General features: G+C 53.0%; 7 protein-coding genes across 7 annotated transcripts; 4 read left to right on the forward strand and 3 right to left on the reverse strand.

Moving 5' to 3' along the window:
* Positions 1 to 579: 579 nt before the first annotated feature.
* On the forward strand, positions 580 to 4,780 carry AYO20_08622 (hypothetical protein; the record flags this gene model as incomplete). Its single annotated transcript, XM_022646898.1, has 3 exons — positions 580 to 742; positions 793 to 1,364; positions 1,415 to 4,780. The coding sequence occupies 3 exons, from the start codon at positions 580 to 582 to the stop codon at positions 4,778 to 4,780; spliced, it is 4,101 nt and encodes a 1,366-aa protein (XP_022497122.1).
* Positions 4,781 to 4,839: 59 nt separating this feature from the next.
* AYO20_08623 (hypothetical protein) lies at positions 4,840 to 5,293 on the reverse strand (the record flags this gene model as incomplete). Its single annotated transcript, XM_022646899.1, has 3 exons — positions 4,840 to 4,876; positions 4,914 to 5,068; positions 5,132 to 5,293. The coding sequence occupies 3 exons, from the start codon at positions 5,291 to 5,293 to the stop codon at positions 4,840 to 4,842; spliced, it is 354 nt and encodes a 117-aa protein (XP_022497123.1).
* Positions 5,294 to 5,577: 284 nt separating this feature from the next.
* On the forward strand, positions 5,578 to 9,366 carry AYO20_08624 (hypothetical protein; the record flags this gene model as incomplete). The annotated part of the gene is made up of 1 exon (XM_022646900.1): positions 5,578 to 9,366. The coding sequence occupies one exon, from the start codon at positions 5,578 to 5,580 to the stop codon at positions 9,364 to 9,366; it is 3,789 nt and encodes a 1,262-aa protein (XP_022497124.1).
* Positions 9,367 to 10,082: 716 nt separating this feature from the next.
* On the reverse strand, positions 10,083 to 11,552 carry AYO20_08625 (hypothetical protein; the record flags this gene model as incomplete). Its single annotated transcript, XM_022646901.1, has 1 exon — positions 10,083 to 11,552. The coding sequence occupies one exon, from the start codon at positions 11,550 to 11,552 to the stop codon at positions 10,083 to 10,085; it is 1,470 nt and encodes a 489-aa protein (XP_022497125.1).
* Positions 11,553 to 13,930: 2,378 nt separating this feature from the next.
* On the forward strand, positions 13,931 to 15,655 carry AYO20_08626 (hypothetical protein; the record flags this gene model as incomplete). Its single annotated transcript, XM_022646902.1, has 2 exons — positions 13,931 to 15,466; positions 15,521 to 15,655. 2 exons carry the CDS (start codon positions 13,931 to 13,933, stop codon positions 15,653 to 15,655), a joined length of 1,671 nt encoding a protein of 556 aa, XP_022497126.1.
* A 1,483-nt stretch (positions 15,656 to 17,138) lies between these two features.
* On the forward strand, positions 17,139 to 19,089 carry AYO20_08627 (hypothetical protein; the record flags this gene model as incomplete). Its single annotated transcript, XM_022646903.1, has 3 exons — positions 17,139 to 17,237; positions 17,338 to 17,467; positions 17,555 to 19,089. 3 exons carry the CDS (start codon positions 17,139 to 17,141, stop codon positions 19,087 to 19,089), a joined length of 1,764 nt encoding a protein of 587 aa, XP_022497127.1.
* Positions 19,090 to 20,087: 998 nt separating this feature from the next.
* Positions 20,088 to 20,951, reverse strand: AYO20_08628 (hypothetical protein; the record flags this gene model as incomplete). Its single annotated transcript, XM_022646904.1, has 2 exons — positions 20,088 to 20,375; positions 20,439 to 20,951. 2 exons carry the CDS (start codon positions 20,949 to 20,951, stop codon positions 20,088 to 20,090), a joined length of 801 nt encoding a protein of 266 aa, XP_022497128.1.
* Positions 20,952 to 21,573: the final 622 nt, after the last annotated feature.

Below are 21,573 nucleotides of genomic sequence, written 5' to 3' on the forward strand. Positions count from 1 at the left end.
TGTGAATTGATGACCCGCATGGAGGACATTTTATAGGACAAAGCCTCTAAGGGAGGAATTAGTGCGAATAGGTGATACGGACGGAAAATACGTAGGAAAGACGGAGAAGAATGGAGAACCAGAGAGTGGTTGGTATTTTGAACGACTCATGCAGGAGGGCAACAGAATGTCTACGCGAGGCTGCAACAAGGCTGACGTCGATGGGGTTACGAGTTCCCGCGTAATGAGCCGCAGGCAACGCTGTTCGCCACCGCGACGAGGCCCCGAAGAGCAACCGGGGCTATTATGATGGCCAATATAGGGGGCGTGGGGGTCCCGTTCAGGAGGAGGGACCATTAGACATGCCTCGCGATTGGGTAGGTAGTCGCTTACCTAAGCCTGGAAACCTCATCACCATCGTCTGGTATCATCAACCTCATCCTCCATACAACGCCTCCTGTGCCTCTTGAAAGCGTTGGATATACCCTGTCTCTCCGCCATTGGTGTTGTTGAGGACAGAAGAACCGGACTCGAACCTCTTCATACGATCTCCTGTCTCACCGAGGCGATTCCACGTCCATCCATTGCCACCATGTCATCATGGGCTACCACCCTTTCCTACCTACAGCTGCTGCACAGGTCAACGTGCTATGTATTCCTGCTGGGCCGATAACGCCAGATCGTTTCCAGGAATTTATCAAGTCTTTACAAAATGCTGCGACTGTGGAACGTCGAGTCGTGGACTCCTCTCCCTCTCCTGAAGGTACGCACAAACAGCTGTCTCACGGGTATAAAACTCATATTGGCTGTTAGCTGCAAACGGGTCCGCTGCAGGAAATGGGTGTATCTTTTACGACATCTCGGCAAATCAACAAATAGGACGCCCGCACCTCTTCCCTTTCGAGATAAACTCACGTTGCCAGGTACTCCTGGGACTGATTGATGGAGAAAGATTTGTAAATGAACCAGCCCGTTCCTCTGAATCAAATGGCGCGACTTCGGCGGGCGTCTCTGCCACGCTTGACTCTATCAGAGCCGGGTTCGAGGAGCAGCTTCCCTCAAGTCCAGGCTTGGTCGTTCGCCGTCTTGTTTTCTGTGGTCCAGAACCTCCAGCCTCTCTACCCAGTGACATTCTCAGCATGTCAGACTCTGATGTTGAGAGTGCCTCCCGCGCGATAATGAGCACTATTTCACGGCAATTCCTTCACGGCGTCGAATTGATACTTAATGACTTCAAAGGTCAGCCAATCAGTATGGTGCCAGGTGCTACCTCACAAACTCCTCGACGGGCTGGCACATCTCCAGCCCCAGGGGACAGAAACTCAACATCCGTATCCACAAAGTCTCCAAGCCCGTTGCCGACTTCGATTGGCTCGGACCAGCTGGTATTCTTCCTTCTGCCGCCTGATATAAGCGTCTGCTAAACGGTGTTTAGAGCGACACATCAAGGGGGCGGTTCAATATTATTCGAGGCATGTTCCGGCTCCAATGTGGCTCGTGGACGGAGGCAATGAACGACCTCGCCGAAGGGGCCGCCATAGCGCAAAACGGTCAAGACCATCTGTGGCATGCAAAGGCCTTGGAACACCTCCTCATCTGCATGCTCCTTCTGTCTTGGTCCGAAATGAGTTTTACTGTGCCGCAAATCTGTCGCTCTCTGCCTAACAGGAGCGGAGCATTTCAAGCTGAGGTTGCGCCAAAGTCAGGCGGCCCTCTAAAGACATTGGCCCTGTTGCTACCGCCAATGGTCGAGACAGTGCTTGAACTCTATGCCAAAGTTGCAAATTTGGACCTGGGTGGGTCTTTGCAAGACATTTTGAGAGAGTGTCGTGTCAGGCTTGTGAACATGCTTGTTTATGTGAAGCGCGCTGGGGGTGTATTGAACAAACAGGGCTTAAATCAGATTGTGGCTGGCGGCAGTTTGATGCCTGAGAACTCAGAACACGCCAATGGAGAGACTGTTGCCATCTCCAAAGCTGGGCTTGCCAATATCCTGATTGAGACTCTCCAAGAAGCTCAATCGAGCAGGAATTCATCACACCATACGAGTATCCTGGTTGCAGTCGCCGCGAGTCTATCCATATTGGGGTTGGACCGCAAACACGCCTTCTATCTCAAGCAACTCATGCAACAATTCGCCCCAAGGCTGATTGAGGCGAGAAAGATCGGTGCCTCCGAGGCCGGTGTTCATCCAGCAGCTGGGCTGCCACCTCTCAACACTGCCCTCCTGGGTATCCTCCCGGAGATGATGATTGGCACCAGAGCTATGCTGAACCTGGCGGCTGGAGCATACGGCGTACCTCTGCCACCAGTCCCGCCACCAGCACAGAGGGTTCCTGCTGATATCGATAGCATCCACAACAGAACGAGACTGTGGGCAATCGAGCACAGCTCTGGGGATGCTATGCTGAAGCTAGAAATGCTGCGAACGTGCGTGACTGTTTGCGAAGCGTTGCCCGATGTCCCCGCCGGGCTCCATTTCACGTCGACCATATTGCGTGATGCAAAACAAATCATCACCATGCCCAAGTATTCAACGGATGCGGTGCCCATGGTCTCTGCAGAAGAGCAAGTACGCCTTCTCGACAGTCTCAAACGCGCCGTTTCAGCAGCCTCGCGGTTGGGTGCCGAAGGGTGCCGTGCTGAATACTGGGATGATTTCCTCGTTCGAGATGTTCAAGTTTTGGAACAAGGCTCTTTTGCGAAGCTCATTGCCCACAAGCCTAGCGACCTCAGCATCCGTGGGAGTGGCCTTGTCGAAACGGTGCGAGACCCATTCATATACAATCCTTTCGCGAAAGACAAATCCGTTGCAGCTGCTCCCGTACTGGTAGCCGGGGAGCTAGCCACGTTTACAGTCCTCCTGCAGAATCCGCTTGAAGTGGGCATCGAAATCGAGGAGATCAGCTTGCTGAGCGAAGGATGTGATTTCACTCCCTCACGCCACAGTATCGTGATGGGCCCCTTCTCGACCCAGATCTTCACCCTCAGCGGCACCCCGACAGGAAGCGGCGATTTACAAATCATCGGGTGCAGAGCGACCGTGCGCAATTGCTATGAGCAGGACTTCCTCATTTTCCGTGATGATTGGAAACTCCCAGTGATCCCGAAGCAGAATGCGCTTGGAAGAGTCAAGTCTAGAAAAGCGCAGGCGGCTGACAATGAAGGGACCTTGCTGAGTGCCAGTTTCCCGCTGGATCTGCCCGAAGCTTCACCCTTGAAGCTCCAGGTCATCGGCTCTCAGCCTCAGCTTGTCGCAAGATCCGACAGCCTGGGTGATCCTGCCATTATGCTGCTGGAGGGGGAGCGACGTGTATTTGATCTCACGCTCATCAATGAAAGCCAGACCGTGGCAGCAGATTTCGTCCTTGTCACTACAGAAGACTCTGTCACTTCCAGGTTGCAAGAGGCCCTCACGAACAAAGACCTCAGCCCGGCGGAAATGTACGAGATCCAGAATCAGCTCACTACACACCCGGCTGTGTATATCACGGATCAGCGCGATGAGATATCCTCCAAGACCTTAGAGGCTGGCCAGAGCATTGCATACAGTGTGACGATTTTTGGGCGAGCAGGCCTCGTGAGTGCTGCTGTACAAGCCAACTATGCGTACCTTGGATCACCCTCATCTGAAGTAAAAGGTACATTCTATACCAGACAAATCCGGTTTCCCATCTCTGTCACAGTCAATGGCTGTGTGGAAATACCACGATGCAATATCTATTCGATCCACAGTGACTTCAGCTGGAGTCCTGGTCCAAGTGCAGATGAATCAAGGGAGATAGCCGGAAATGATCGAGGCAGGTTGTCAAGCGTATCTATGCTATCCAACTGGCTCAAGTCTCGACGTGATGCCAGCCAATACTGCATGTTGTCGCTGGATCTCCGGAACGTCTGGCCACAGCCCCTTCACATTGAACTGCAAGCTCGGAAGCAGAACTGCGAATACTCTGCCGACGATCAGCTCTGGGAGGATGCGTATTCAGCGACCGAGACACTGCAACCAGGCCACGTCAGCCGGGTGATTTTGCTGGTTCCTCGCCTCTTCATTCAGGACCCTCATGCACCAATTCCGAACCTAGATGTCCAGAAGCAATTTGTGGTAACGACGTCCAACCTGAGTGCAGAGGCAGAAGCGGCCAGCCGAGAGTCGTTCTGGTACCGCGAAGAGCTACTAAAATGCCTACGAGGCACGTGGCGGGAAGAAGGCTCAGGTAGACATGGAGAGATTGACCTGAGAAAAGGTGTCCGATTGAGCCCACGGATGGTGGACGGCCTTAAAGTCGAGCACGTCGAAATCGATTTCGCCCTCAAACCGCACGAACATTCACAAGATATAGGCGGCACTGGAGGCACAGCCGTGACACAGATCGGAAGATCACATTTCGTCGTCCAGACCGAGGTATTCGCAACCCTTTCAGCCACAATCCGGAATCACACGCAAGAGCCTCTGCGTCTACTCCTTCGCCTCCAGCCTGCTCTTCGGTATCAACCTCATAACATTGCCCTGGATCTAACGAAGCGGTTCCTCTGGACGGGTGTCCTCCAACGTGCCCTGCATCCCGCCATTGAGCCTGGCGGTACTTGTGTAGCTAACCTAGGTATCGTCGCACTTGCTGACGGGGAGTATGAGATCAACGCCTCTGTTGAAGAGATCTGCCGTAACCGGACGCAAGATACCGCCAAGGTGTCGGAGGTGCAGGGCGCCAAAATCGAAAGACGGATTTGGCATGCCAGATCGCCATGTCTGATCGATGCTATCCGGGTCGAAACCCCCAACCTGCAAACCTCAGAGGACTGATAGGACAAGGTCAATAATCTGAGAAAAGACATCTCGCTCGAGCTCGACTTTGGCGAGCCCTAGTCCAAGCATGAGGCTACGGCGTTCATCAGGCGTCTTGGTGATGATTGCATCAGCAATTTGTGAAGCGTACAGGTGGCCCATGGCTTCACGTTCAGTACCACCGGCTCCCAGCAATGTCCGAGGCGAAAAGCGAGTTGACGGAAGCAAGGCGTCTTCTCCAGAGCGGCCCGTTTGGAAGTAAGGGTCCGAGTGTGTAGGGTTGTCGCTCAAAAGTGGCACAGTGATCTGGTGGGCCAATTAGCACGTTTTCCCAAAATATCAGCTAGCACCCCTTGGGGGGAGATGTACCCATTGACCAAGTTTTCCGTTCTGAGTTATTGTGATCATGATTTTGTCGGCGAACGAGATGTACATGACATCGGTTTTCACGCCGTTTACCTCTTTTGCCGCCTGCTTTGTAGACGCGGGGAAAGGGATCGTGACCTTTGTGTCGTCGTCCATGTCTGCCATACTGTAATCTTATGGTGAGTCTGTGCTCTGCTAGAAGGACCCGGGTCCCTGAAATGAAGGAGGGTATCAACTATGTAGAGTCTGTCAAGCCTGAAGTTCGAAAGACCCCACGTGACCGGGAGTGGGCCTTTTCACCGCCTTCAACTAATGCTTCACCGCCCACGATTTTCTGCCGGGATTTCAGGACAATTTCCATGCACCAACAACGAGGCGAAGAAATTGTACGACCAGTCTGACAGAGAGAGGCTTCATGACTGCCAAGGTCGGAGACTCGTGAGATTGAAATGCCTCGCTTCGTCCCTCGCCAGCGGAAGCACAAAGTGCTCGCCCGCCAAAAAGCGCAAGCTGGACCGTCTGCGACCGACCCCGCCGCACCGCAATCCAACCAAGAAATTATCGTCCCGCAGAGCAAGGCAGAGAGGGAGGCGAAAAGGCAAAAGCTGAGAGAAGAACTGAGGTCCCAACAGTCGCGCATATCGAGCAAGAAACAGAAGAGATTGGACAAGTACATTGACAACAAGCTGAGGAAGGATGAGACTCTAGACCTGTTGCGGAAGTTGGAGCAAGAGAAGGAAAAGTACGAGGCTGTGGTTGCAAAGAGCTCCGGGAATCTAGGCAAGCGTACGTTTGGCGAGTTTCGGAGTGATGCAGGACCAAGTCCAAGGCGTCAAAAGGAGAAGATCCTAGAGGTGCCAGACGAGTCTGACGTCGACAGCGAGGACTCCTTCGAGGCTGAGCAGAAGGAAGCCTTTGTTGGGAAGAATAGCGCAGAGGCGCCGGTAGTACCGCCTGAACGACCTCATCTACAGGGAAGCGGCCTTGCGCAGCCGTTGGCGCTGGACGAAAATGGACTACCTATCATACAGTCTCGCAAAAGCAAGAAACGGACCAGACCCCGTGACGACGAGGTTCCCGTAGAGTTACCCTGGGAAGGCTTCGACTCGGAGCCGAGTGTGAATGAGCAAGACGAAGATGAAGAGGGTTCAGAGGACGAAGAAGACACAAGTTCGGAAATTACAGATTCGTCGAGTAATCCAGAGGATACGTCAGATGAAGAAGGCGACACAGACTTGTCCGACGTCCAAGAGGAGGAAGATGGTGCGAAAATAAAACCCAGGAATTCGGCCTTCAAGGCATGGGCGACTCAGCAATTAAACCAATCCATCGGATACACGCCATCTTACACGACGGGCGAAGGACAACTATTGCCCGTGCCCAAACCTGCCACAAAATCAGATACTCAGCCTCCAAAACCACCCACAGCAGCTCCGGAGCAGAATCCTGCACCTAATCGGAAAGCTTACGCTGTGCATGTCAGTCGACCTCAGGAGATACAAGAATCTCGGTCTCAACTGCCTATTCTCCAACGAGAACAGGAAATTATGGAAGCCATCCACAATAACCCAGTTGTGATTATCAAGGGCGATACCGGGAGCGGGAAAACTACGCAGATTCCGCAATTCCTCTTCGAATCCGGCTACGGGTCACCAGAAGGACCAACACCGGGCATGATTGGAATCACCCAACCCCGCCGTGTTGCTGCTGTCAGTATGGCAAAGCGGGTCAGCACTGAGTTGGGGAAACATGGGCACAAAGTGGCATATCAGATCAGGTTTGACAGCACGGTGTCGACAAACACGGCTGTCAAATTTATGACAGACGGTATCTTACTGCGTGAACTCTCCGAGGATTTGCTGTTGAGGAAATATTCCGTGATAGTGGTCGATGAGGCTCATGAGAGGAGCGTCAACACGGACATCCTGATTGGAATGCTGAGCAAAATCGTCCCGGCGCGGATGCAGAAGAGTCAATTCAATCCGAACCCGACGCCCCTCAAATTGATCATCATGTCTGCTACGCTCAACATCGGCGATTTTCTTCACGAGAAGCTCTTCTCAGCGGCATTACGGCCTCCAATAGTTGAAGCCGAAGGACGCCAACATCGTGTTACAACACACTTTGCCTTGAGATCACGAGCAGATTATGTGGAAGAGGTAATCGAAAAGGTCAGACGAGCTCACCGGAAACTTCCCCGAGGCGGTATTCTTGTTTTCTTGACTGGTCAGAACGAAATCAAGCAGGTCGGCAACCGACTGAATGCACTTCTGGCCCAACGAAATGACAGCAGGGCCACGACAAACACACCTCGGGTGGAAATTGCTGCCACTGAAGCGCCACTCGAAGTTGAGGATTTCGAGTTCGGCCCTGTGAAAGTGCAAGAAGCAGAGGACGATTTCGAGATGGAAATTTTGACGCGTTCAGAAGATGAAGCGGAAGAGAAGGAATTCGAAATTTCAGATGATGAGGACGAGGCTGGAGACGAGACCACCCCTTCACAAGTTCGTGGGCATTCGAATTCAAAGGATCCATACACCTCTGTTCACATTCTCCCTCTCTACTCACAACTACCCACCACCGAACAGCTAAAGGTGTTTGAACCGCCTCCTCCGGGGGCGCGGCTGATCGTTCTTGCAACCAACGTCGCAGAAACAAGTTTGACCATTCCTGGTATACGCTACGTCTTCGATACTGGTCGCAGCAAGGAACGTAAATATAATCTCGACACGGGAGTCCAGAGCTTCGAGATCGACTATATCAGCAAAGCCAGCGCTCAGCAGCGTGCGGGTCGCGCAGGCCGCACAGGGCCGGGCCACTGTTGGCGGCTGTACTCATCAGCAGTGTATGAGCAATTCTTCCCGGATCATGCAGAGCCCGAGATCTTGCGAGCCCCGGCCGAGAGTGTGGTACTGCAGTTGAAAGGATTCGCCTATCCACGACCGATCGCTGAATTTCCGTTCCCGACACCACCAGCCGCGCAGACACTGAACAAGGCAGAGCAGCTGTTGAAGAACCTTGGGGCATTGACTGTGAGCGGATCGATTACCGGCCTGGGCAAACAATTGTCGATGTATCCACTCTCTCCTCGCCTCGGTAAGATTTTGGCAGCGAGTGTCCGTGAGACAGACTTGGTTTGGCACATTCTTGCACTCGTTTCTGGAATAGCGGTGCCGGAAATCTCTGTCACAGAAAGTCAACTCAACCTTACCGATGACAAGAACGCAGCAACAGCCTCGTCAGCACACGCTCGAAACAATGGTGATGATGATGATGACGACGACGACGACAAGCGGGAAGTGTACACACTCGAGAATCAACAGGAAGACGACCGCCGTGAGAAGCTCCGACAAGAGTATGGTCGTGCCCGCGCGACGCTGAGCAAAAACGACAAAGCCTCGGACGCGATGAAACTTCTTACTGCAGTGTCGCTGTATCTCGATAGATCTCCCTCCGGTCGGGAGGCCTTGTGCAAGTCACTATTCCTCCGTTCCAAAGCTATGGCCGAGGTCACTCAACTGCGTGATCAACTGGAACATCTGGTGCTCATGAACCACCGCAGCTCTATCACCAGAGCCACCATCTCGCAGTCCCGAAAGACCAAGATCTCCTCGAGCAAGGTGGCGACGCGTGTCAACACGATCGTGGCGTCCGGGTATATTGACCAGATCGCCATCCGCTACGACAAGGCGCCGCAACCACCATCTGATTGTCCAGCGAAAACCCCAGGCCGGACGATCGACGTGCCCTATCTTCCCCTGGTCCCCCTGCACGACCATCCGTCTGCCCCGCTACACGAGAAAGCGGTGTTTATCCACCCGTCGTCGGTCCTTGCGAGGGCCAACGTCAAAGACCTGCCCGAGTACATCTGCTACAGCCACCTGCAACGATCGCAGGCCCACACAATCACATCGTCGTCCTCGCAGCACCGCGAAGCTGACAGGAAAATCCCCAAGACGCGAATGTTCCCCCTTACGCCCCTCACGTCGGCGCAGCTGGCGTTCATCGCCAGGGACACGGCTCTCATCAACTACGGCAAACCTGTGCCCCGGACCAAGATCGATGAGTTGTCCGGGTCCCCCCGCAGGAGGGAGTGCTGGGTCACGGTGGACGTGCGCGCCAGTGCCGTCACGTCTGGTGCCGGGGGTGTTCTGGCCTGGCCTCTCCCGCCCGTCAAGGTGAGGCAGGTCATGGACGTGAAGAGCAAGACGGGCTGGAGGGTCGAGCAGGTGTTGTAGGTGCACAAGTGTTTTCGCGCGATATATGATATATCGAGTATGGACTGTAACGACCTACATATCACATATGTCCATAAATTCATCTGCACCTGCACCTGCACCTGCACCTGGCGATGACTAGTCAATCATCCTATCTGTATTCTTGGACCCTGAGAGGACATCGGCATCCCTGGTATATATGATATTGTGTAAAAACCAAACGACGGCCGTCTCACTTCTTCGTTCGCTCGCTCAGCCGCCCTGACTGGAACCTTTTCGATTTCATTTGATATGATTTGATTGATTGAATCTAACTATGTAATGAGTGCTAAGCCCCTGCTGGCTGGCCTTGCTGTTGGTAGCTCCGTGTGTTCTGTATTCTGTGTTTTGTGGCTCTGTATGTACCTATGGACATCCCTTTTGATAGTGAGCCCCGAATTGCCATGATCTGTACAGTGGTGTCGTTTTTTGGGGGGGTGCAGATGTCAGCCGACTATGACAGTTGTTTTTGAGTAGATTCAAGACTTTTTTGTACATGAGTCTTTGATGTCAAGCAGATCCCGTTGTGCGGACGCAGCTTTTTTTGACAATTTTCGAGATAATCTCCGACCACACCAGACGATCTCCTTTGCTCCGACCTCTTTTCCTCCCTATCCTCGCCTCTCTTCGCATGTCTGCGTGTTGTCTCCAACAATGCGATGGCATCGTGATCAGAATCAGCTGCAAACGGATCAGAGTCAGCCTCGTGTGCTGTTGGTCCGCCTGCGGTTGCGCTTCTCGCGCTCCTCCGCCGGCACCATCTCTTCCAACCACTTCACGGCTTTCTCAACTCTGACTTTGGCAGCCTCCATTTCCTCCTGCAGTTGCTCCTCGTTGTACCCTTTCTCTTCCTTGATCCACCATGGCGCAGTGTTGATTGTGGTGCGCAAGAGGAGCACGGCTTGTTGAAACTCGGCGGTTCCAAACTCGAAACACTTGTCGGTGGCGTTCCCGATTGATGAGGATGGCGGTATGTTGAGTGCCAGGTTCTCCGGCAGGGCGTCGCTGTGCTTCAACTCGGACAAGAAAACGGCGTACTTTTTGAGCGGCCACTCTTCCTGGTCATTTTGAAGCGTCCCGGCAAATTCTTCTTCCTTTGGGAAAAAGCCCGCAAACTCGAAGTCGATGATGGCAGAGACCTTGACACCGCCCGAGCCATCGGGCGAGACCAGGACATTGCGAGTGGAAAGATCATCGTGGGTGAAAATCATTGGTTCAATCCCATAGCGGAACAATGGGAGTTTCGGGAGTGTCTGATCAGCCATGCGCTTCACCAGCTCGTGAACTTCGTCCGAGGTGTGATCATAGAGCTTCCCATCCTTGAGCCGCTTCAGCGAATTTTTGAGCACAAAAGCGTGGTACTTCTCCGATGTGGTCAAGGGAGATGGTGGAGAGTTGTTGGTGATCAACCCATCGATGTGAACTTCGTAGCCGGGCAGAATAGCCTTGTCGTAAAGGACCGCTGCAGGCTGGGGGGTGGAGTTGCTCCCAACAATTCGTAGATTGCCTATCGCCTTTGCTGCAGGCATGTCATTCCGCCAGGTAGCCACATATGCAGCGATTTGGCGCATCAGCTCATCTCCGGCATCCCCCAACAACTCGTCTGGATGGAGCGGCCGCCCAGGTTCGCGTGTCATCAGAATCCAGCCTTGTCCCTCGGTATCCTTGCGAACATCCTCGATTGGGGTGCCGTCCTCAGCTTTGAGGGCCAAAACTGGAATGTTTTTGGGTTCTGTGTCTCTGAAGCCGCGGGGGTATTGAGGTGTTCGGACCTTCTTGCCGTCATCCGACCAAGCAAGCAACTTCGGAGCTGGCATGGATGAACAATGTTTTTCCAAAAGAAGAAGGCTGGCTACTTCATTCTGCACTTTATTTCGTCCAAAAGGGTGGCCTGCTATCTTGAGCACCAAAAACGAGGACTGAATCTGAGTGGTCGTTTTTGTCACATCAACTTCATTTCCCTTCCACTCCGGCCGGGAGGTGCGAACTGGCTCAGTGAGATTGACAAAGTAGATTCGATTATTGAAGGACTTTCCTGATGGGAGGTGCTCGATGATCATCTGCTCGCGCTTGACAACAGGAAGACATCGTTCCACCACAGTCTTGATTTTTTCGTCGGAGAAGTAGACGTCGTAGTTTGGGTTAGAGCGAGGTGTGGCTCGGTCCATGTTTCTGACGAGACCAAGAGGATTTCCTCGCCGCCGCAGACTCTGGTGGTCTATGATATAAAGCCGTAGACTGAAAATGGTGAGGACGAAGGATGTGATTTCTGTAGAGGGTCGATCAGCTGGACAAGAGTGTAACAAGAGCGTAACAATTAGGATGCAGAAATGAGGACAGGATGTGGACTGTAAGGGGTTTATAGCCGGACGAAGGCGCGCAATTTTGATTGCATCTTCTGTTGATGGTGACGACAAGAAAAGGAGAAATTCACTGTTTGTAGTCACGATGGCGACCATAAAGTGATATTTTGCTGCCAGACCCAGGCTTGACCAGCACAGGGAGGGTATCGTGACTTGAGGACAGTTGAAGAGATGTGAATTGCAGCGTGATTGTCCCTGTGTCAGGGGTGCGACTCAAGTGAAAGAACCATATTTCGCTGCTGCTGTGGACGGTGAGGATGACTGCGCCGAGTCATTCTGTATAGGAATTTTCCTGCGAGCTGCGCAGTTTGATCATCCTTCGCTTTGTGCCAGTTTCCCTCCAACCTTGATGCAAACACACTCACGTCCTCGTTTGCATCACACCCACTCCACCTTCACTTGCCTTCAATCCTCCATCTGAAGAGCTTTCACCCTGCAATAGCATTTGGGAGAATGAATCCAGATCAAACGACCGACCTCGCAATGCCGGCTTGACTCACTTTTTACCACCCTCCGAATCGATTTCCACAGAACAAGAGGGGGAACATGGTGATCCCCAAGTATACGTACTATTTGCACTTCGGATTCACCTTTATGATATGTCCAGCCAGGGGAGCTCATACACCAACTGTCTGCGAGACGACCAGCATCCCCTCAACCTACCTATCCGATGTGCTGAGGTTCACGAACAATTTCCCAGACCGATTTGCCGATGGCGACGACAAGATCGATAGGTGTCATAGCTGGTCATGAAACTGGAACCCTGATACCTGAGTCTCGTCAACCCAGTCGACAGCTGTCTCTTCTACTGCTAAAAAAGTCGCGCCGTGCATATCACACTGTCACACATCCAATTTCGAGGCGCTGCAAGCCAATGCCGTTAGGCCAGGGACCAAGATATCCGATGCACGTTAGCTCCACCTTAATCAGGGATCGCAAGCGAGGATGGCCCAGGCACAACCGTTTGCCTAATCTCTTTCCGGCAAGCCAAGTTGCGGGAAGAAGGTTGAGAAAGGGTTTCGACTCTGGGGGGCTCTCATCATTGTTACCATTCCGAGTACTCGGTACAAGGAAATCCGGGTGGTCCCCTCTACAACTTTGCTGGCGATCTCATGCCACTCGATTCTCTGTCGCACAAATCCTTGGGTCCTGGCGCTTTGCGTGCATTTCCACAAATGATTAACTTTTCCCCCTTCCGCGCTCATGGCCTTGGCCAACGTCTGCGGCTTTGCTTCAGGGGAATATGTCGGTCTGAAGCGTGACACCATTTCCACCATGTGGCTGAATTGCCCCTTTTCTGATCTACCATGGACGCCGTTATTGCGCCCTGGATAGCTTTCGAATTCAAATGTCCACAACCGGACCAAGCGACACAGGTTGCTTTACCGGCCTCTACAACGGCCTGCTCTTGAAATGACGGTGGTCACCCTCATCGAAGGCGCTTTTTCGATTTTGACTTGGGCGGGAAATGGGTCATACCAACTTAATGGCACTATATCTGAAAAACCTGCCATGCCATTCCGTTTCCAGCAACCTCACATCTTACTCGATAAGTTCATTTGGCAGGCCCATCGCTTGTCAGGCTGAAGACCCACCTAGTTGGCCATTTCAAACGCGCCGGCTCAGACTACCCGGCCACGATCGGTCAACCATGACATGGGCCAGTCTACCCAGCCTCGAGATGATTCCACATCAGAGATCTATGAGTAAACAATATCTGGAGCACTGGAAAAAGGGAAACAAACATACGCGCTTTGCAGGTTTAACTGTTCGTTGTGCAATGCAGCATCTCGCCCATGCCGTGGCAGCCGTGAAGATGTATCTGCCGTTGATCGCCCGAGTGCTTCCAACTCATTCCTTTGCTATCAAGAAAACGTGGCAGGGTGTTGTGAGTACCAAGCTTTGCATAAGGTCAGGCGTGCCGAACGCAATTTCACGAGCAGTTTGGCTGATTTGAGCCGCTTCGCCGATCGAATAGTGGTACAGGGAGTCCACGCATGGACATTCCCGTACCTTGACCCTCTTTCGCTTCCTCTCTCTCACCATTCTTTTCATTCTCGGATTTTGTGAACCGGTCCTGAGAGAACGAGGACTCTCTACATGGTACAGAGTACCTCGTCGGCCAACTGACATACAGGACCTGCGAGAGAGACTTGGTCATTTCCTCCCACTCTTTGAGCACGATGTCGCTCTGCCAGAATGGGTCCCCTCCGATGTTTCTGCCATGGTCCAACGTCACCGTCACCACCGATCAGAAAGCCATCACCAGAGGAATCCAGATCTCCATGGGAACTCCACCTCAGATAGTTTCGCTGAGACCAAGCAACGCCGACGATAACTTATACGTGGTGAACAGAGCACAGTGTGCCCCTCAGTACAACGACTCCTGTATTGGCCAATTCGGTGGTGTCTTCGACTACGGCGCTTCCAAAACTTTTCTCCAGGTCGCTGAAGGTCAATGGAACGGCACTGATCAAGGAAACCCCAGTCAATTATCCTTTGTCTACTTCAACGACGTCTTGACCTTTGGAAATGCTACCATCTACGGGTTTCCTTCCAGCTACGACCAACCTGGCTATGGCGGTCAGGGTGTCATGCCTCTTGGGTCCGGCTCGGACTTTTTGCGCATTGCTGTGGAGAGCGGCGCTGTACCATCGACCGTCTATGGCCTTTGGACCGGCTCTCGCTCCATCGACCACCCTGTGGATGGTTCTCTGGTCGTTGGCGGCTACGATACCACCCGGATCAACGGCAGCCTGACGACGTTCAACTCTCTGGAACAGTGCGAAATGTGTGTTGTTATCACGAGCCTTGCGTATGAAGACGAATCGGGGTCGACGAATCTCTTCTCCAATGCGTCTGAATCTCTCCAGGTCAACCTTCAACCTTCGGAACGTGCGCTGAATGTGCCACAGAACGTCTGGGAGAACTTCATGAAAGCGACAAACGCCGTCTACAATGACTCGTACTTGACGTACCCATCCACTGCTGTGCCGACCGGCAGTTTGGTTGTCACTCTGCAAAACGGATACAAGACAACAATCCCTTCAGAAGAGCTCTTCTATTATCCTCGCGGGTACGATGACGAAGGCAAATACACCGTGATCGACAACACCTACCAAATAGCCACCATGTTCAACTACACCAACGACGGTTACGTGCTGGACTGGGGCATTCCCTACATGACCATGAACTATATAATCGCAGACTACAAGCGGTCTCAATTCAAAATGGCACCAGCCATCCGAACAGATTTCGAAAGCCAAGGTGGAGGCTACGTGCTCCAGGCATCCTGTGATCCCGTGACGGCTACGGCGACGTCCACCACCTCTGTCAGTACAGGCACTTCCACGGCGACCACCTCGGCATCGGCGTCCCATAGCGGCGGCGGCAACAAGAATATCGGCCCTATCGTCGGCGGTGTTGTCGGTGGGGTTCTTGGTCTGATTCTTATTGTGGGCGGGCTGGCACTACTCTTCTATCGCAGCCGACGCCGCAAGAATAGGGCCGGAGCTGCAGCTGAACACGGCCAGCCCACGTTTACTACGCCAATGATGGGTAACGCTAGCCCAGGCCCGAATGGAGGATCAACCGCAGATCGATACTCCCATTGGACAGCGATGTCCCCGACAGAAGCACCCAGTGAGCTGGGTGGAGCTGAGAAAATGAATGGAACGACCGCCAGTGTGAATCAATGGCTATCGAGCCAGGCCAGCGACGTACGTGTTCACCGTCTCGAGATTTTTGGTTCTTTGCTAACAGTGGAATAACAGACTCAAACTGTCGTGAGCTCCACCTCTCCCAACCCCAATGTTGGTGCGACCCTCGGGTATAATATGGGCTCACCACAGGCGGGGACGATGGAGCGACCTTTTGAGATGCCAGCCCAGACGTGGGATACGCGATGAGGAGAAGCTGTTTTCTTTATTTGATTGCGCCCAGCGTTCCCTCAGTCAATGGGCGCCTCTTTCCCCGTGTCATATGCCAGAGGATCTCGTTATACATATCCGAAGCGCGGCACCTCCGACCCAAGATTTGTCTATATTCGGCGGCAAAGCGGCCCTCCTTTTATTCAAGTGTCAATCTCCCTTAACCTCGACCCCAGCCTGATCTTTTTATCTCTGGCACACAACCAAGTCGACGTCTCATGATCTTATGATACGCAGCACTGGCGCATGTTCTAAATTCCACATTTTTCGAGTGTTACTTAACCTCACACCTCTGAATATCACATTGCGTTGCTTTGAAGGCATGAAACCTTCTGCTGTCGAATGGGTCTCAAAAGGTCAGGACTAGGAAACTCATTCTGGTTGCTTGACATCTATATATCAGCTTTGTCAGGCAATATCATCGGAGAGGATCCAGCATGTTGAGTTTCCCCTGCCTCTCTGTGAGATTACTTCTCTGCATATATCTATGTATCGCATATTATTTGTTGCGTGGTTCATATATGAAAGCTGAAATCCACCTGCTGCCTCTTGAACCTTGAACCTTTCCTCAACACTGTTTCGGCGATTTTGTTCTTTCGTGTTTGCATTACACATGGTTGTGTATGTTTATGGAGGTTCAGTTGGCATATAAGTGGGAATTACGGAAAAGGCATCCATGTCCTAGTGTACGGAACTCTTCAAGTCTTCTATTTTATATTGGATATCTATCGTATAGCGCAAAGGATTTCGTCTCAACATTACGCCACGGCACCACAGACTCGAGCACCGGCATTAGGCTCACCACATGCGTATTCCCAGCAACGGGTAGGTTTCGCCCCATCATAGGGCGCCTTACACAAGTCTCTCGTCGTACGATCCGGCTTTCGTCCAAAAGTCGGTTGAACGCGCTCTGCTTGACACCATTCTTGGTCGACTTTACACCAACGAGCGAATCCTGCTGTTGGCTAGCACATCTGAACCCCTGCATATGCCATGTGCCGACAAGAGCTGACATTCGGGCCGATGTAAATAAGCATTGACTGACTTTTGCGAGGACCAGAAGACTACTTTCCCTGGACAGTCTGATCAGGAAGAGTCTCAACAGAGACATCGAGGGTCAATAACTCGAACCATCTACGGAGCACCGAGAACACGACTCGAGAGAGCAGCCTCGTCAGCCTCGTCAGCCTCGGATTTCCCCTGGTCTAGCCTGTTCCTGGGGCTTACTCGTTTCCTAATCCGCTGCTTACGACTGGACAGCAGGTCGCTTTTTTGGCCTGGGATCAATCGCTCTCTACGCGCGTGGTTGGACGTGATTCAATATCAGAAGTCTGGCCATCATCATAGCAGATATCTGCGCTTTTCACAGCACATCTGCAACCATCCACGCTGAATCTTCTGCTCTACCGGGGAGATTCACAACACAAACTCTGCGCGCAATCTCCAAGCAGATGCTAAAACCATGTGGCGGATTGTATTAGCAGTCCTGGCACTGCTGACAGCGGGAGTTGGGTACTTTGTCAATCTGGTCTACAAGAAGCGAGCAGAACTTGATGGACTGGTGAGTGTCTCGCATTCTCTGATGATGCATTGCCTGGGCTATTCACTATCTCGAATTGGAGATGGGCGATACGTACCAATGCTGACGGCGCCTTGTCCAGCCACAACCGCCCATGGAAAGCCGATTCTGGGGTCACTTGAAGATTGCGGCCGACTGCAAGAGACTCTTCCCACCGAACTGTCATGTCCAGAACTGGGCCAACTATATCAGGAAGAAATATGATCTGGGCGGTAAGTATATCGCCAGCAAACCTCTGCGTTTGGTTATTTGGCTCTCTGTCAGGTGTTGTTGAGATACTGATTACCGTCAATTCACAGACGTCTTCTATCTCGATTGGTGGCCGCTTGGTCCCCGCTGGATCTTCGTTGCCGACCCTGAAGTCGCTTCCAAGTTCCTGACAACAGGTCAATCGCTGCCAAAATCGCGGCTCACGACCAAATATCTGACCAACCTCCTGGGAGAAAACAACATGGTTGGCTTGGAGGGCCAGGCCTGGAAATCGCTACGATCCATCTTCAACCCCGGCTTCTCCGCGAGTCACCTGTTCACATTGGTTCCGTACGTGGTCGACTCCAGCCTCGTGTTCCTCGACCTGCTCCTAGAAAAGGCGCAAACGAACGAGCTCGTCCACCTGGACCCCTTGTCGATAGGATTTGCCATTGACATCATCGGCAAAGTGGTCATGGACTCGGACTTTGACAGCCAGAAACGGCCGCACCCGATCGTCACGACGTTCAGGAAACAGGTGGAGCTGATGCCGAGTGCTGCCAGCATTGGCCCGCTGGACGACATCAACCTCGTCCGTCCGATCCGTCTCTGGTGGAACGCCAGGAAACTCGACTCGCTGCTCGGGGCCGAGATTGACAAGAAGATTGAGGCGAGGAAGACCTCGCAGCCGGGCACCAATATCTCCTCAGATACAGTGAAGCCAAGGAAAGACCGGAAACGCTCCATCGTGGACCTGGCCCTGGACGCCTACGAGAAGGAGGTCGCGGCCAGTGCGAAAGGAGGTGGTAGTGGCGGCGGCGGCGGGATGAATCGCTCGTTCCGCACAATGGCCATCGACAGCATCAAGACGTTCATCTTCGCGGGCCACGACACCACCAGCTCGACCATCTCATACACCATGTACCTGCTCCACCTCCACAAGCACGTCCACACCAAAATCGTCGCAGAGCTCGACTCGGTCTTCGGGACCGACGTCACGGCGGCTGAAATGGCCGAGCTCATCAAGTCGGACCCGCACCGCATCAACAAGCTGGAGTACCTGACTGCGGTCGTGAAGGAGGTGCTCCGCCTGTTCCCGCCGGCGTCGACGATCCGCGAACTGAAACGGCCCGGCGACGTGTCCGCGGCGCGGGACAAAGTCCTGATCGACCCGTCGACGGGCAAGGAATGCCCCCTCGTCGGATTCGACCTGTGGCCCGTGGCGCACATGATCCACCGGAACGAGGCGTACTTTCCGGACCCCCTGAGCTTCATCCCGGAGCGCTTCATCCCCTCGCAGACGCCGTTTCCCGAGAGCAAACTGCACACGCCGGCGGGCAAGGACGCGTGGCGACCCTTCGAGAAGGGGCCCCGCAACTGCATCGGCCAGGAACTCGCCATGATGGAGGCCAAGGTCGTCGTCGCCCTCGTGGTCCGCGAGGTCGACTTCACGGCCGAGTTTCGCGGCAGGAAGATCGAGCAGGGCGACTGGGTGCCCGTGGAGACCAAGGACGAGTTCGCCGACGGCGTTAGCGGCGACGAGCGCCTCAGCGTCGAGGGCCACAAGCCGTTCCAGGTCCTGCTCGGGGCCGCGAGGCCGAGTAATGGCATGAGTGGGAGGTTGTCCTTGCGGAAGAGGACGTGACGATCACAGAAGGGTAACAAAGGTCCTGTCAGGCAGGAGGAAGGCATCTGAGCGTGACATTGTTGTTGTTGTACGTACACCGCCTCTACAACGCCTGCCTGGTCACCCAAAAAAGGATTTAAATGTTGAGACTCTCAACACAACAATCTCGGCCGGGCTACGAGGTACAATTACAGTTACAAATTCATACAGACACAGGACACCTTGTTAAAGTAGGCAACGAGGCACGAGGCACAATGACTATCAATCAAACAATTAGAAGGAATGAAAGAAAGTCAAGTTCAATTTAGATTCACGCCGATCTCCCGCTTCACCTGTTCGCATGAGAATCACACCACTCGCCGCCTCACAAGTAACATTGAATGAGGATTGGTATGCCAGGGGTTCCCAGTGTCTTGTGTTTTGTATCTTGTGCTGTCTCTGTTCACGCCTTGAAAAAGGTTCGGTGACCGAGAATGGAAAAGAGAAGAGAAGAAAATATATATATCTTGGCTCCGAGGGCCAAGAAGCAACAAGTAACGAATAACAAGCAAGAAGCAAAAAGCAAAGAAAGCGACTTGAGTTCTGGTTGTGGATCTGGTTCTGGTTCTCGGTATGCGGAGGTGTTGCTGCAGCTGCAGAAGCAAGACTGGAACGAAGGAACCGACGAAGAAAAAGAATACAGAAAAGACAGGCAGAACGAAAGCACACATGTTACAGGATGCAGGACGCAGGATGCAGGGTGCACAATCGGCCTTTTGGCTCCATTCATACCAACTAGTAGTTCCATCTCGAGAGTCAGTCCAGATGGCGTCGTATGTGGATGAATCGGCCCCCTGAATAAGACTGTTTCAGCTCAGCCTTGCATGACATACGTCGATATCTCTCCCTGCAACTTGCAACCACGACTCAGCTCGTAGCCGGCTTGGCCGAAGCTGATATCTCATGTTGCATATTTCCAATGCGTCAATAAGGCTCGGCGCGCCAAGCTTTCCGCTTGTTTCACAGCGATTGTGCATTTATCGGGCACAGTAGCCACCGTCAATGATGATGTCAGTGCCGGTCGTGTAGGAGCTCGCATCGCTGGCAAGGTAGACATAGGCACCCTTGAGTTCCGTCGCCTTGCCGTCGCGGCCCATGGGGATCATGCTGTGCCACAACTGTTGAATATCCTGAGGAACAAAGTCCGAGAGACCCGTGTCGATGTAACCAGGCGAAATCGAATTCACACGGGCAAAGTCTCGCCATTCGTTGGCCAGAGATCGTGCCATGTGGATGCAGCCGGCTTTGGCAACATTGTAAGAGGTCTATTTGTATGGTTAGCACGCCCTCTCACCTCATAAGCAGTAGAACATTCTCATAAGACTGACCTGTTCTTGGGGAAAGTTGGCAATGTGACCCGACATGGATGCCGTGATGATGAAGCTGCCGGTCTTGCGCTCCCGGAAATGCAGACCAACGGCTCGTGCACAGTGGTAGACACCGTTCAAGTCCGTCTGGATGACCTCGTTCCACTTCTCAACAGGGGCATCGAGGATACCGCTGTCAGCAGTTCGACCGGCGTTGGCAATAAAGACATCGACTTTGCCAAAGTCTTTGATGACATCTTGGACCAGCTTCTCCACCTCTTCGTAGCTGCCGACATTGCACTTGTACGCCTTGGACTTGACTCCAAATTTCTCCGAGAGCTCTTTGGCGTTCTTCTCACCTCCCTGAGGACGAGACGAATATGTGATGGCCACGTCGGCCCCCATCTCTGCACATCCCCGGGCAGCCTCAGTACCAATTCCGGTGGGTCCGGAGGCGCCGGTGACGATGACGACCTTGCCCTTGAGGCTAAAGAGGTCGTGGAGAGAGGTAGTGGCGGGCACCGAGATAGGCATTTTGGCGGATGGAGGGGTGGTCTCTCAATGGATGCGGGGTATATAGAGGATGGCAGAAGTTGGGTCGGACAATGGTTGTGAGAAGAACTGTAGGGCGGGCGGTGAGCAAGATCTGAAGAAGTCTCTCACAAGAATCAGAGGAAGAAGAGGAATGCAACAATGAAAATTTCGAGCAGTGACTGTAACCGCAGCTGGTTAATATACGGCGAATGCCTCTGGAGCATCTGGAACTGCTCGGTCAATTGGAGAGACTTGGTGGTGCCGGGATGGGCGGATGACGTAACGGCAGCGCCGTCTCGCACAAAGATTCGGCGGTTTTACCTGCGCCCCATTCTTCGCTTTCGGAAATCCAGCGTGTTTGACCAACTGCCAACAGGGTGCGTCGAGAAGAATGATACATCCTCTTGCATGACTCAGCTTTCACCTTCCTCCTTCCGTGTATCGCATGACTAACCACGGCTTCGTCGAGGTCAATGGCATGCTGCCGTAAGCTATGCCCTGCGTCTAGAGGTTTGCACACTTGCCAGATACAGAGCAATTTGACTAATCGAGGACCTTAGATGGACGAAGCTATTCATCGACCACTAGTGCCTCTTTCTCTTGGCTCATGTAGATCTTACGC

Source organism: Fonsecaea nubica, assembly GCF_001646965.1.
Source record: "Fonsecaea nubica strain CBS 269.64 chromosome Unknown Scaff70, whole genome shotgun sequence".
Taxonomy (NCBI): domain Eukaryota; kingdom Fungi; phylum Ascomycota; class Eurotiomycetes; order Chaetothyriales; family Herpotrichiellaceae; genus Fonsecaea; species Fonsecaea nubica.